The 14321-nt window shown below is 41.6% G+C and overlaps 1 protein-coding gene across 1 annotated transcript; it reads right to left on the reverse strand.

Moving 5' to 3' along the window:
- Positions 1-9234: 9234 nt before the first annotated feature.
- Positions 9235-13296, reverse strand: LOC138979773 (uncharacterized). The gene is made up of 6 exons (XM_070352512.1): positions 12794-13296; positions 12207-12272; positions 11787-11927; positions 11304-11432; positions 10981-11078; positions 9235-10757 (listed from the first exon to the last, which is right to left on the reverse strand). Exons 1-6 carry the CDS (start codon positions 13197-13199, stop codon positions 9984-9986), a joined length of 1614 nt encoding a protein of 537 aa, XP_070208613.1. The 5' UTR covers positions 13200-13296; the 3' UTR covers positions 9235-9983.
- Positions 13297-14321: the final 1025 nt, after the last annotated feature.

Here is a 14321-nt window from a genome sequence, read left to right on the forward strand (position 1 = left end):
TCTTGGTGACCTGGACAGGGCCCATGTCTGACATAAGATGGTTCAGCACAGTCTTGGCTTTGTTCAGCTGCTTCACCGCCTTCTGTACTTTGCCCACCACCGCCTTGTTGAGATCGGGGGTGTTCCTCCTGTCTGCTCCCACCGGCTTCACCTCGCATACCATCAGGCCGTGGTGACGGTGGATGATCAGCACGTCAAAGTCCCCGTCGTGGTGCTGTTGTTGCTGCATCGTGACAGGTCGCGACAGGTTGGCACAAGCTGCTTTGCTGATAGGGTCAGTGCCGTTGTCCAAGTATTTGCGGAAGTCAAGTTGAGAAATGACCATCATAACTTCGTGATGTTCCTTGGAAAGAACTCGCAGACATCTCAGTAGGCGTTCAGCAGCATCATCGTCCAAGACGTCAGTTTCTATTAAACGCGGTAGTGGTGCAGGGTCACTGTGTGGCAGAGTGAAGACACTGCCGGCCACAGGGAAGGTTGGGTGAGTCTGGGCCAACGGAGGAGGATATAGCGGCACTTGTTCAAGCTTTGGCGTTCTAGGTGGTGGCTCAGGAACAAGAACAGGCAGGTTGCCAATATGGTCTATGGCAGCGATGCGATATTGCGTCTTACGGAAAAACAGGTGCGGAAGAAAGTAAGTTTTCTTATGACGGTCAGGATACCATTCGTTCACGCACTGAAGCCAAAAGCCCAGAGATGCTTGGATATGATTATGAAGAAGTGCTATTTTTGTTGTTTTCTGTTGATACAGAAAAAAATCACGATGTTAAGCTATATATCCTTCAGGGAATCAGTAAATAGGTACATAAAAATTGAAGAAGGCACAACAATCTTAAATCAATTAGCAAACGGGAATACTAGCTGAAAATGCACAGGCCCATTTTCCCTGGAATCAAATGAAGAACAGATAGGAAACATGTATACCTTAAAGTCGTATGTGCATACTCAGGCTCACACATTTCAACAAGCAACATTTAAATGTAATTTAGAACCAGCCATATAAGTCTTGTAATTCTGAATTCAGCTCCAGTCATAATTCTTTTGGCCGTCATAATTTGAGCATTCGTTTGACATCTGTAGGATTTGTTTTATTAGGCATGAACGACCAAGGAAACAGTCGCAGAGGGGTTAGCAATGTGGCAGCAAACCAAAGTTTTATGATGAGAATAAAGTGGGTATTTTTTGTGTCTATTCAATTCTAAAATGGTTACACCTAACCCAGAACGTAAGGTCTCACGGTAGTTGATGTATCCTGTTGAACAATGACACTATTTCAATCATTCTTTGCGGGAACTTTATGTACGTACCCATTGTTTAGGAAGATAGAGCCAACGAAGTGTGCTAATCTCACGACGGAAATAAAAGGGAATGATTATATTAAATTAAATATGTAGTTTGCAAACAGAACATTTAACTGAACAAATGGTTGACAGAAAGTCAAAGAAACGGGGGAAAATTAGGATACATTGAAATGTTTGAGGACCAACGAACCCAGTACTTCAGAAATCATAAACAACAACGACAACAACAACACAACAACAAAAACACCACTATTAACAGACATACATAAAACAACAACAACAGCAACAACAACAACAGCAACAGCAACACAACATTACAACAACAACAACAACAACAACAACAACAACAATATGTACAACTACAACTTCAACAACAACTACTACAATAATTACAAGATTTAACAGAAAAACTGGGTTCACCTGTGTTGATCCAGGAAGAGGCTGGCCTTGAGAAGACAACAATGCCATCACTGAGGTGCTGGGTGTGGACTAATTGTGGCAGGAGGTGAGTTGTCCCGAGACAGTGGAAGATCCGCCAGATGACGGCATGTTAGGCTGTGGCGCTGTAGTCTTGGATAAAGCAGAAGGGCTGGTGTGACAAAATGTTTGATTTTGAGAAGCAGAGACCGGGAGGGACTGCTGACACTGACTTTGCTGGGCCGGAAGTAGGTATATACTTGGCAGACCTGTTTACACTTTGAACTGAAAGCCATGACGTTCCCTACACAAGGCTTTGATAACGAACGGATAAGGGGCGTAACTCCTTAGTCATTTTACAGTTGAAAATTCAAAGCGGGTCGGCTTCACTCAATTTCTTGGCATCAGAGGCTTGACATAAATTAGGAAAACAAATGGTTGGACCCATCATGGACCAAGTAAAACGCTGTAGGGCAGAATTAATATTTTGATGGTATTTTTTAACGTTCTCAGCGTCACTGTAGGAAGTGGCGTTCTCAGCGTGCAGAAAGTGAGACCTGAGACATACCACTCGTGCGTTTCGATTCATTCGAAGATGCAAAGATTTTCGTTGTTGATACAAAGGGACTTGACGCTCACTTTCTGCACGCTGAGAACGCCACTTCCTACAGTGACGCTGAGAACGTTAAAAAATACAATCAACATATTAATTCTGCCCTACAGCGTTTTACTTGGTCCATGATGGGTCCAACCATTTGTTTTCCTAATTTATGTCAAGCCTCTGATGTCAAGAAATTGAGTGAAGTCGACCCGCTTTGAATTTTCAACTGTAATATGACTAAGGAGTTACGCCCCTTATCCGTTCGTTATCAAAGCCTTGTGTAGGGAACGTCATGGCTTTCAGTTCAAAGTGACCTGTTTATCCCCCCCCCCCCCCCCCAATGAAAATCAGGAATGCAACTGGTACTTTTCAGTAATTTGAGGCATCTTTCAGTAATCTTTTTTATCAACCATAAACCAGCTCGAAAACGATTAAACGACACGTTTGAACGCGCGCTACCATGCAAAACAAGTACAAAATTGATGATAACCATGTTTAACAGTATTGTACTACACACACACAGAAGCTCGATCACACACACACACAAACCCACAACAAGTTAACAAAGACAAGTTTACTTTATCTAAAAAAAAAAAAAAAACACAGTATTCAGGGACGGAGCCAGAGAGCCAGAGATGGGTGGGGGGGGGGGGTTTACAACCTGGGGTCCAGGGGTTGGTGGGTCTGGGGGGCAAAGCCCCCCTGCAGCTGAAGAAATTTAGCTCTTTTATAAACAAGTTGTGGCTTATCCTTGATTTTAAACATGATCAACTGGTATCAGCAGCCACTCATTATTTCTTTTAAAGTTAGTATTAAATAATGGCAATTTATCTTCATTGATATTATCTGCTCCCGACAACAACAACAAATTCACAGACAGAAACTGATTAGTTTTTTTCCACAGACAAAAAACATCTCTTTTTTGACAGCAAGGGGTGGGGGGGCGGAACCCCCGTAACACCCCCCCCCCCCCCCCCCTTAGCCACCCCTGGACTATTTACAGTCAAGGTGCATGTGAACAAAACCACCTTACATTCTGTCACATCAGACATCCTGCATTGAAACCGCCATAATAACACTCCAGAATCTACCTTTAATTTTAGAGTACCGAATCGTTTATTTTATTTAAACATTTTCTTGTCAGTTTTTTTATTCAAAGAACTGTGATCTTTGCTATATTGGAGAAATATTAATGGAGATCAGTTTTAGACTCAGAAAGACTTGAATTTCGGCAACAGCGCAAGTCACTGATGAGCGCGACCATAGACCTACATCTTTGTCTCTCAGTGGCGCGACTGACCGTAGCGAGAGATCGGTTCTTGTATGGGTGTCTTGCTCCGTCCCAGTGGCAGTGAAGGCCCTAGCACTTGGTGTGACTGCACAGACACAAACATTTTTATTTTTATAGTTTGCTTGTGTGTCTTTGTATTGATCTTCTGTCTCTTGCACCTGCTACTTCCAACTCCGTCGCATCGCCACTATCCGCAAGTACCTCACCACAGATGCTACCGCCAAACTGGTCACTTCCACCATTCTCTCACGTCTTGACTATTGTAACTCTCTCTTGGCGAGTCTTCCCTCTTCTTCTATCTCTCGTCTCCAACGCATTCAAAATAGCTCTGCCCGTCTTGTCTTACGAAAGAAAAAGAAAGACCATATCACCCCCCTCCTAAATCAGCTCCACTGGTTGCCCGTTCCTGCCCGTATCACATACAAAATCAACACTCTCACCTACAAATGCCTCCATGGTCTCGCCCCTGCCTATCTCTCCGACTCTCTCTCTCTCTATGTCCCTTCACGAGCACTCAGATCATCTGCCGACTCCCTTAAACTCAACATCCCCCACACCAAACTCAAAACAGCAGGTCAACGCTCATTTTCTTTCCAAGCACCTAGCCAATGGAACACACTACCTCTCCTCCTCCGTCAACAACAGTCCCCCGAATCATTCAAATCTGCACTCAAGACATTCCTTTTCTCCAAATAAGCCATGCATTCTACACTGCCCACCCCCATCCTACCCTGAATAACTGTACATATTTAATGGTTGATGGTGTGTGTGTGTCGGTGACTTTAAGTCTCCGTGTGTGTGAATGAGTGTATGTGCGCCTTGAGTCGCCTGTTGGTGAGATATGTGCGCGTTATAAATATTCGTATTATTATTTAAGTTATTGAGACATCCCAGTGCACTAAGGGATTTATAGAGCAAATCGAGAAAATTCATTATTGAACGAAGCGCATAGCGCTGAGTTCAATAATTATTTTCGAGATTTGCTCTATAAATCCCTTAGTGCACTGGGATTGTTTCAATAACGATATTGTCGGTACCGCCAGAGAAAAAAGAAGATACAACACGCACATTTTGCTACGCGCATTTGAATAGGCATAACTGTGTGGTCAGGTCGTATAGAAGATCTACTTTTGTGTGGGCTGTCTCGTGTGTCGTGCTTTCATCACACGCAAACTCTTGTTTTAATTTCTGTTGGTAAATTCCAGTGTAGCGTTAAGCTAAACAGTGATGATCTTTCTCTCATTTGAACTCGGAGAAAGGACTGTGCTTTCAGTTATTTGCGGTTCGAAACCTTCATCGAGCTTCGACAGATTGACTGTGCAGAGTTGTGCCCCTTGCCAAGGTCGACGGAAAGCCCATTTTCAAAATAAACGTGGCATGTTTTTCGTGTGGTATCTTCCCTCATCGGGGAGTCTGGTACTAAATATGAACGGTAAGAATGCTCTGAACCCTACACGTATTATATCCCCATCGTTTTATCGTTCACATTTGCCTAACATGTTAGGCCCTAATTTGCTGAGCGGGATTTATGTCGTCTGCTAGGCTATTGCACTGAGTCTCATTTCAAAAACAAAAATTGCTCGTCCCGTTGCACTGAGTCTGCACACATAAAGCAGGCTGGTAATAAGTCTTATATGTGGTAAGAACGTTCTAAACCCTACACGTTTTCGATTCCGATTGTTCTTGCCTTAAAATAAACGGAAAACATTCATTTACTGAACAGATGCAGTCGTATTTCAGTGTAGTCTGCTACGTGCTGATCTAGCTGCTACGTTATCGGAATAACACTTGTGTTTTCTGTTAGCTGCTGGGAATTGTATACTAACTCATCATTTGGTAATGTGGATAATAAGGTACATGCCACCAACATGGCATAATTATGAGAGGAATCTTCGCAAGTCGAAACTGAAAAATTAGACACAGCGGGTTCTATTTTTAGATCAGTGCAACTGTGGGCGGCACAGGCGCATGCAATCTGTCAGAAAAAAACCACTTCTGCTTTAATTGAAAAGCAGGACATTTATGGTCATAATCATTGGTATTGTGGAGAATATAAGCTACATGTCATTAATTAATTCTGAGGATGAGAGTACAGTCTCGCTTTGGCAAAGGGTGTAAGAATACGCTCTGTGGAAAAGTTAGCGCACTCCAGGAGTGCGCTAACAGATTTAAGCGCATCGCCATTAGCCAATCAACTGGTTCACATCAGTCATGTGACACCAGTACTTACTGACAATTATTATTATTATCTGTAATAGGGCGTTTGCCATGGGAATCGCTAGTAAGTGCGCGGGAGTAATCTCCCCTGTCTTCGGGCAAGCGGAACTTGACGCCGGTAGCGACAAGCGTGTAAAAGAGTGATGGATTTCGCAAAACAAGACTGTGCTACATTGAAAAAATACCTGCAACAACGTGGAATCAGTACCACTGCTTATACAAAGGAAAGTTTAGTGAAGTTGGCAAGGTGTGCAGAGGATATTGCACTACAAACTGATCCAGACCATCGTGAATCTGATTTTGTCGATCAACTGAAGAGAAATCTGCAAGAACTGGGGTTTCATTCGACCGATCCGTTCAGCCTGCATTTCGGAGACAGTTTTCATGAGGCACCCAGAGTTGGATTGTACGATATTTTCAATTACTTGATCCGGAAAAGAACTGACTTTGACCAAAAGGCTACGAAGGCTTATAAAAGTTTTGAAGACTATCGGTTGTTCTACGACGGCCACGTTCTTGATCTGAAATGTAACGTGAGCGAAACGTTCTGTTGCTATTTTGCTCGAGTGCGACCGACACAAAGACAGAAGACATATCAACATCAAGATTCCTACAAGCTGTGGATTCTCGCTGATAGAGATGGCGACATACGACTGGCATATTGCCAGTGCCCTGGGGGGTAAGTACATATGATGCAAGAAGACCAAATAGCTTACTGGTATAACTATAAACAAATTGAAAAGCGTATAGCTTCCCTTGTATCCCCTGCCATTAATCAGAAAAATGTTCATCCCGACGGTGCTGTCAAGGGCAGTTAAACTATCAGATATCAAAGATACTGTATTTAAACAGCAGAGAATAAAAGGTGCTTTTGTTGGAGTGATAAATGAGATTCAAGTAAGACTCAAAAAGAGGGGTTTGAGTGTAGGACTAATGTGTCAAAGAAGTAGAAGCATGTACCTTAACTATGTTCTTCATGGTATACTTATTGTGTGTCTTTTCTTACAGAGCTGATGGTGCATGCCGGCACACTGCGGCAGCTTTGTATGCCATAGAGGACCATGATGTCAAGTCAGTCACTGATGGGCCTGCTGTGTGGGTGCGAAGAAACACTGCCTGTGAGGAAGCAGAAAAACTTACCAACCTTCCAGCCATTCAAGCCAGGTTGGAAAATATTTATTTTTGCTTTTTAAGAGGTTTCTTCAGGAAAAGAAAAGAATATGTTCAGAAGAAGCGGTTGCAGCATTAGTATGATGTTAATTGTTACAAGGTAATCATCTATGATCTATTGTAAACAAAAACAATTTGGGAGAGAAACAAATATAACACATACTGTTTCCAAACTGTTGTACTGTATACGTTCATTTTCAGACAGCTTATTTTTCCAGGTGGAAAGCCTAGGACATGTAAATCATGTCTTTTTTATGTTTTGTCTATCCCTCAAGCAAACTATATAATATATGGATTGTTTTATCACAAACACCTGGCTTGTTACAGGTATGGAAGCCGTGAACCAAGACGTCTTCCAACAACAGACAATTTTGACCCTCGTGCTGTCGAGGATCGTAACCATCCAGTCGACAGAGAAGTCCTGTTTGCAGAGATTTTACGCAAGGTATGCCATAATTATTTATAAAAGAAAAGCGTCACTGTCCACTTGAATTCACTTTCAGATTATTGAAAGCAGCAAGCTACACCCGGAACTAGAGGGGGGAGTTTACGTCCTCTCAGAAACTATTTCTATTTGGGACAAGAGTTGGTGACTGGAGCTAGGGAGCTGGTAAAAGTGAGAAAAGAGGGGAGGATGACGGGGTGGCAGGAGTAGTGATGATAAAAGTTTGATAAGAGGGATAAATTCTTCTTCTAGATTGTGTGATTTAATATAATTGGGTTTGGCACCCGTTGTCTCCAAGAGCGTTGGGAATAGGATGTTAAAAGTATACGTTTATTTTCCAAAAAAGTACTTTATAAAAAGTGATAAAATTTCAGAGCCACTTTATAAAATCAAAGGTTAAAACAGGTGATTCAGATTTGTACAGGGAGAGCTTAAAAGCAGATATATATACAGCACATAGGCCTTTTTTCATGTCACTTGCAGTTAAGAAAGCTATCTATGCCACAGCTACACCCATTCAACTAATTTACTGATATACCTCAATGATTGAGACAGATGATTGAAATGCATAACTAAATGGAATGTTTGGGCGTTTTGTTTCATAAAAAGGAATTGCAAAACACACCTGTATAAATGTTTTGTAAAATGAATTTTTATTTTTACCCGCCAGGAACTGCCTGACGCCACCGTACTTGAGTGCCTGGGTGGAGGAGATGAAAGTGAGACAAACACAAGCGGAGCCAGCAACGATGAAGGAGAGTCAGCCGAAGTTCTTCGGTTGTCTGTGATTTCTCTGATTCACGACATGACTGTACAAGGCAATCCCGATCTCGATTATGAGCATTTGCTGAGGGAACTTCCGTGTGATCAAGAGTCCCTTGACCTTATTGAACATAAAACACAAGGACAAGCAGACAATTGCCTTTGGCACAAGATGAGGCGAGGATTGATGACAGCTTCTAACATGAAGCGAGTCTGCACAAGGCACACAACACTCTCTTTGAAGCCGGAAACAGACTGTTCCAAGTTGGTGCAACATATCATTGAAGACTCATCACAAGATATTCAGTCTGCAGCATTGGTATGGGGAAGGAAAAAGGAGAGGAAGGCTAGGCAACAATACTCTACTGTCGAAAAGAAAAGGCACAAGAACTTTGGACTTGCTGAAAAGGGATTACTAATTTCGAAAGAAAAGCCCATCATAGTCTGTTCTGTTGACGGATTCGTCACATGTTCATGTGATGGACACAAGGACAAACTGGTGGAAATTAAGTGTCCTTTTGCCTTAAGAACAAAGTCACAAAAGGATGCTGCACGACAGAGAGGATGCCAGCAAAACCCAACCACTGGTGAATGGAGTGTAAGCGAGCAGTCTGAGTACTACTACCAGATCCAGACCCAGCTGTTTGTTTATAACCATGAACAATGTGATCTTGTGATTTACACTATGCATGGTATTCTTGTTATTCCTGTCAAGTACAATGAACAGTTTGCCAAAGAAATTGTTGGGAAAGCTGAAGACTTCTACAGGTCACAAGTGGTCAAAATGTTACTCTATGGAAATGTAGACCCGGAGTAAAGAATGAGAATGTGCCATTACTGTGTACAGTACACACATGTAGCTGAGAAAGTCTGATGTTCTTTATTCTTATCATTTTGTGAACATTTTACTATGAGAGTTAAAACAGCAGGAAAGGATCAGTAAAGTAGGGTGTATGGTTGTGTACATGCTCATACTCTCAAGAAAAATGTATCAGGCACACACACACATATTTAAGCTACACTTAAAAAGATGGTTTTGTTTACCCTTTATTTATTTGGATTTGGTACGGATTGTCAACTCGCTCAAATACATTAAATACATGTTATCAGAATACAGGAATTACAAGAATACCATGCATAGTGTACATCACAAAATCCATGTTATCATCCATGGATATACAGGGAATTCGATGAATTTCACAGCAAAATATTACTGTTCATGTAAGGCCAAAAAAAAATAGGTCTGTTTACGGTAACATAGGCCCAAAAAATAGGGTCGGTAGGTCGGGATTTTTTTTTTTTTCCCTCTCCAAAAAACAATATTTTTACGTTATTTTGCAAAAAAAAAAACCAAGATTTTTTTTTTCTTTTCCCCAAATGCCAAAAAAAAGTCTAGGGTCGCGCGAAAAAGATAGGGTCGGTCGGGTTACCGTAAACAGACTATTTTTTTTTTTGGTGCCTAATGTAAAGTATTACTGCATCAGAATTTAGATTTCGCAGTTGATCAATCATTTTAGTTCCGGTGCATGTTATGTTCAAATCATTGTTTTTAATAATGCAAAGCAATTATCTTGAGTGTTTGCCACAGACTCAAATTACATTTCCTCAGATGATCCACTTCATGTAAATGTATAATTTCATTTCTGTAATGATGTAAAGGCTTCTTTATCGTGAGAGTGTGGTACAGATTCAAATCACATTTTTTATCACATGAACTCGGGTGATTAGTAACCTTACAAAGTTACAGCAAGAAATCGCAGGCAATATAATGTTAAAGTTTCATGGACAGAGAGGTTTGTCTAAGTTGCACAGGGCCGCAGCGACTGTCACACACTGACCCACCAGAGGATTTAACTGGGAAGGGATAGTCTCAGCAACTAGCCGAAACTGCTTCAGACGACCAATCGCTCGCTCTACATGAATTCGCACAGCTGCTATCCGCCTTGTTTTTGTTACTGCAGCTTTAGACATTTGCCTCCCATGAGCAAATGGCGGAATGTTTAGGGTAGCCCCTCGCAGTGTCAGCAGATCTCTAATCAAGAAACCTCTGTCCGCCATGACATCATCGCCCCTTTCAATCAAATCCAGGACACCTGATTTAACGACAATGTTACGATCTGAGATTGATCCTGTCCAAAGGTCAGACACAAAGCTGAAAGTGCCACGAGGTGTCACTCCAACCAGGCATTTTGCTGTGTTTCTGTGCTTATATGAGGAGTAGGACTTTCTTTGAACTGAAGGTAGAGACGGCTTCTGTAGCTGGAACTCAGTGCAGTCCAAAATAACCCGAGTCCTTTGAAAATGGCGAAATGAAGAAGGAAGAACTTTCTGGACTTGCCGACGGGAAGGCCATTTGACAAGGAACTGGAGTTCTCTGGATAGGAGATGTAGCCAGGTTGTTACAATCCTGCTAATTGACGAAGATGCCACGCCTATCAGGTCGCTCAGCTGGTCCACCTCCAATCCCCGGCGAAGGCGCAGTAGAGTCACCAGGAGCTCGTCCCTCACAGACAGGAGTCGCCGCCTTCTGCCAGACTCTCGGTTAGGGATGGCCTGCACATCATTTTTGGACTTGGCTTACAAACACAAGTTTAGGAACGAGACCAAAGAAAATTGACTAGCAAAAATTTCTTATTAATAAGCGAAAGACCCATGGATCAAAAAAATCTTTCTCTCCACATTACATACTATCTGTACGCTATGGTAGACATCTTCTTCATTATTAATTAATACTGTGGAAACATGAAAAGCAACACAAGCTTGAAGGGGAACTTACACCATCAATTCCTGTTGCCTCTCCTCTCCAATAGGTCATCTTTTTTGCAGCTTGCTCAACCAGCTTAAGCACCAAGCCAAATCCCACCAGAGTCAAACCTGAATAAAAGCAAAATGACAAATTGATGTGTAAAAGAGTAAATAAGAAAATTATAATGTTTGAAAAAATGATAAAGTTGAAGAAGAGTGCTGTAATTCACTTGCTTAGTAGCTACATTTCAATTAGAAGTGGAAGTCTGTTTTTTAATGTACAGCTATAAATCTTTTTACAGTTCTTTCACACCCACAAAATATAACTAAGAAGATATGTAAGTCTTTTCTCACCTGTATAGAATTTGCACTTTTTGTCACTTTCAAATACGCTCTTCTTGAACAGGTTCCTCCGCAGCTGTTTAACGCCACCATTCAAGTCATCGTCTGACAATTCAGCAAACACCACCCCTTTCTTCAAAACTGCAATAAAAACACCAACTTAGATTTACCATACTGGAGCATAAGTACAAGATTGTAATATTAAATCTTGAGTGTCTGCTATGCAGACTCTCACTCATCAAAAAATTTAATTTCAGTTTTACTTGGGAAAGCTGTCACAGCATAGTATGTTTCTGGTACATGATATACTTAAAATGAGCATCCACTGTCTGGTTCATCCATACTGTATTCAAATTGCATACTGAACTCCTAGCTGCCTTTCGCTGCTCAGTATGCCCACTAAGTAAGGCGTGTACGTAGAACTTCATACTGAATAAAACATTCCATGTGAATTTCTTGAAATTAACTGAACATTTTTTTTAAAGAAAAACTCACCTGTCACGCTTGTCTGGGTTCCCATAGTAACCATAGTCTGCTTCTGGAGGTCTCGCTCTTTTGTCAAAGCATACCGCAGCAAAGTTGGAGTCTGTGGCCCAGTATCTCTCACTTGAGAGTTTTCTTTCTTGGGTGATCTCTCTGAAACAATCATTGGGAATAGCAAAACTAAGATAATACCTCTGTCACTTTGTTATCTGTATAACTATATGTACATGTATTGTTGAGTTTTGTTCACACAGTACTTTATGACCAGACACCAAATAAACAAAACAACTCTTCATTTTGCAGTTCATTATTTGCATCATAAGTGTTTGTCTGTGCCTACTTAAAAGACCACTGGGTCGACATTTTGTTTTGTCAATAATGAAACGTTCCATTAACCTACACTTCTTAGGTTTTTTAATTCATTTTGCTTACCATTCAGAATTTGTGTAGTCTCTTCAATCTCACTCACAGTCTCTGCTTCAGCCAGGTCCAAAGTTTCTGCACATACATACATGTATGACTGAGATCTATACAAATAAGAAATGACACTACCACAACAAATTCAGCTACAAAACATGTATGATAACTCGCCAGGTAATGCAAAAACATGCATCAGAAGATTTCAGCTCATGTTCAGCTTAATATCTCTCAGTTCTGTACATGATAGGACACTGCATCAAACTTACCAAGCCTAATAGTAACAGTAACATTGGGTACATCTTCCATTCAGTTATTGCACGCCTGATTTAAACAAAATGTTTGATTAACTAACTGCAAATACATACTTATCAGTCAAATAATTATCTCCAAGCCTACCTTTCAGTTTCATTATCTGTCATATTACCACATAAAAGCAATTTTTTTTTAATACAGTTATACATACACAGATCTCGACATAAACACACAGACTCATGAACAAACACACACACAGTCACACACACAGCAGAATGCAGTTCGAGAACACATATTTTCCTTCTCAGAAAGTCATCAAAAATAAAAAGTCAGCGGCGTTCTCTTACCTGTTAATAGTGGCCGATCAGGCAGATCTGTTCTTGCCTTCTTCATACGTTGTTGATGGGCCGGCAGTGATCTTTTCTTTGGAGCCTGCCGTTTTTTATGCTTAATAAAAAGTTCCCTTTCTATAGATGAAGCAGTTGCAGGTATCGGATCGGGGTGAGCTGCTGTTGGCCCCTGGCCGCCGACAAAATGCTTCGTGCAAATGTACGAGTCTTTGTTAACAGAATCGACGGTGAATTTTCGTTTCCCTTCGGTCGGTCGTCCGCACAGTTTCACCCACCTTTTACACCTTTCTAGCTCTTTTCTGGGCTGGGGGAAATAAAGAAACTTTACTCCTTGCATGTCTGGTCGATGTGCATACCTAGAGTCGCTCGAACACACGCCATAGGCGCAGTGTTTATTGACCATAATGGTGAAGCTATGAGTTGATCCAGTTCCAGAGATTTTGCCCGAAGCTTCCGGCAGGGACGCTGAAAGGTCAAGGTCAAATCCCCATGGCAAGCGGCCTATTGGTCATCGATTATCGGTCTGCTTCGATTAAGTTTTAATCAGAAACATGTGCTCAGGTAAATGTAAATCGTTTGCTTGTTTGTAAGTGTGTGTGTGCGTGTGAGCATGCATGTGTGTGTGTGTGTTTGTGTGTGTGTGTGTATGTGTGTGTGTGTGTGTGTTTGTGTGTGTGTGCCCGCGTGTGTGCGTGTGTGTGTTTGTGTGTGTGTGTTTGTGTGTGTGTGTGTGTGTTTGTGTGTGTGTGTGTGTGTGTTTGTGTGTGTGTGTGTGTGTGTGTGTGTGTGTGTGTGCCCGCGTGTGTGTACTAGTTTATTTGTATGTATTGCGTGTGTGTGTTTTCGCGGGGCGGGACTGTATGGCTGGCAAAAGACAGAGAAAGAGTATCGGGTTGTCAACAAGTGAAAATGGAAGAAAACATTTAAAGACTTGACACTGATAGTCCAACCATGTATATGATTCACAAAACAAATCATAATTATTTAAAGATTAAAATACGCTTGAGAGGTGTATTGCTTACCTGCGATGGTCCAGGAGCAGAGGTCGCCAAAGTGGCAGGAGGGGTATTGCACTGATTGTATGGGGAATTGCTGCCATCGTGAGCACGCTTCATTGTGAGACGGCTTAAATGTATGCTCGCAAAACAGAAGAGAAAGATGTGATGTACTCGGATGTTAATCTACATGACAATGAGGGTTCTTTCCAGACCATGGTCGTCTGCCAGCCAACCGCCTACAGCAGCCAGGGATCACGACATCAGTTGGTGATACACCCATTGCGATTTCATTTCTCAGCTAGTAGCATTTGTGAGATATTCCAAAGTATATGGAGATGCGTGGTGGCAGTTCTTGGTGATCAACGTCTTTGCTATTGACAGCGTATCTGCGACAGTACCGCAGGTTTTGGGCTCTTTGTGTGCTCGTCCATTTTGTTGCAAAACCTAAAAGAGTCAGACAAACAATATTTTAAATTTAATGTCAAGTAGTCACAAAATGCTAATAACTTCTACATGTGCTTTGCAAA

Source organism: Littorina saxatilis, linkage group LG11 (genome assembly GCF_037325665.1).
Source record: "Littorina saxatilis isolate snail1 linkage group LG11, US_GU_Lsax_2.0, whole genome shotgun sequence".
In the NCBI taxonomy this organism is placed as follows: domain Eukaryota; kingdom Metazoa; phylum Mollusca; class Gastropoda; order Littorinimorpha; family Littorinidae; genus Littorina; species Littorina saxatilis.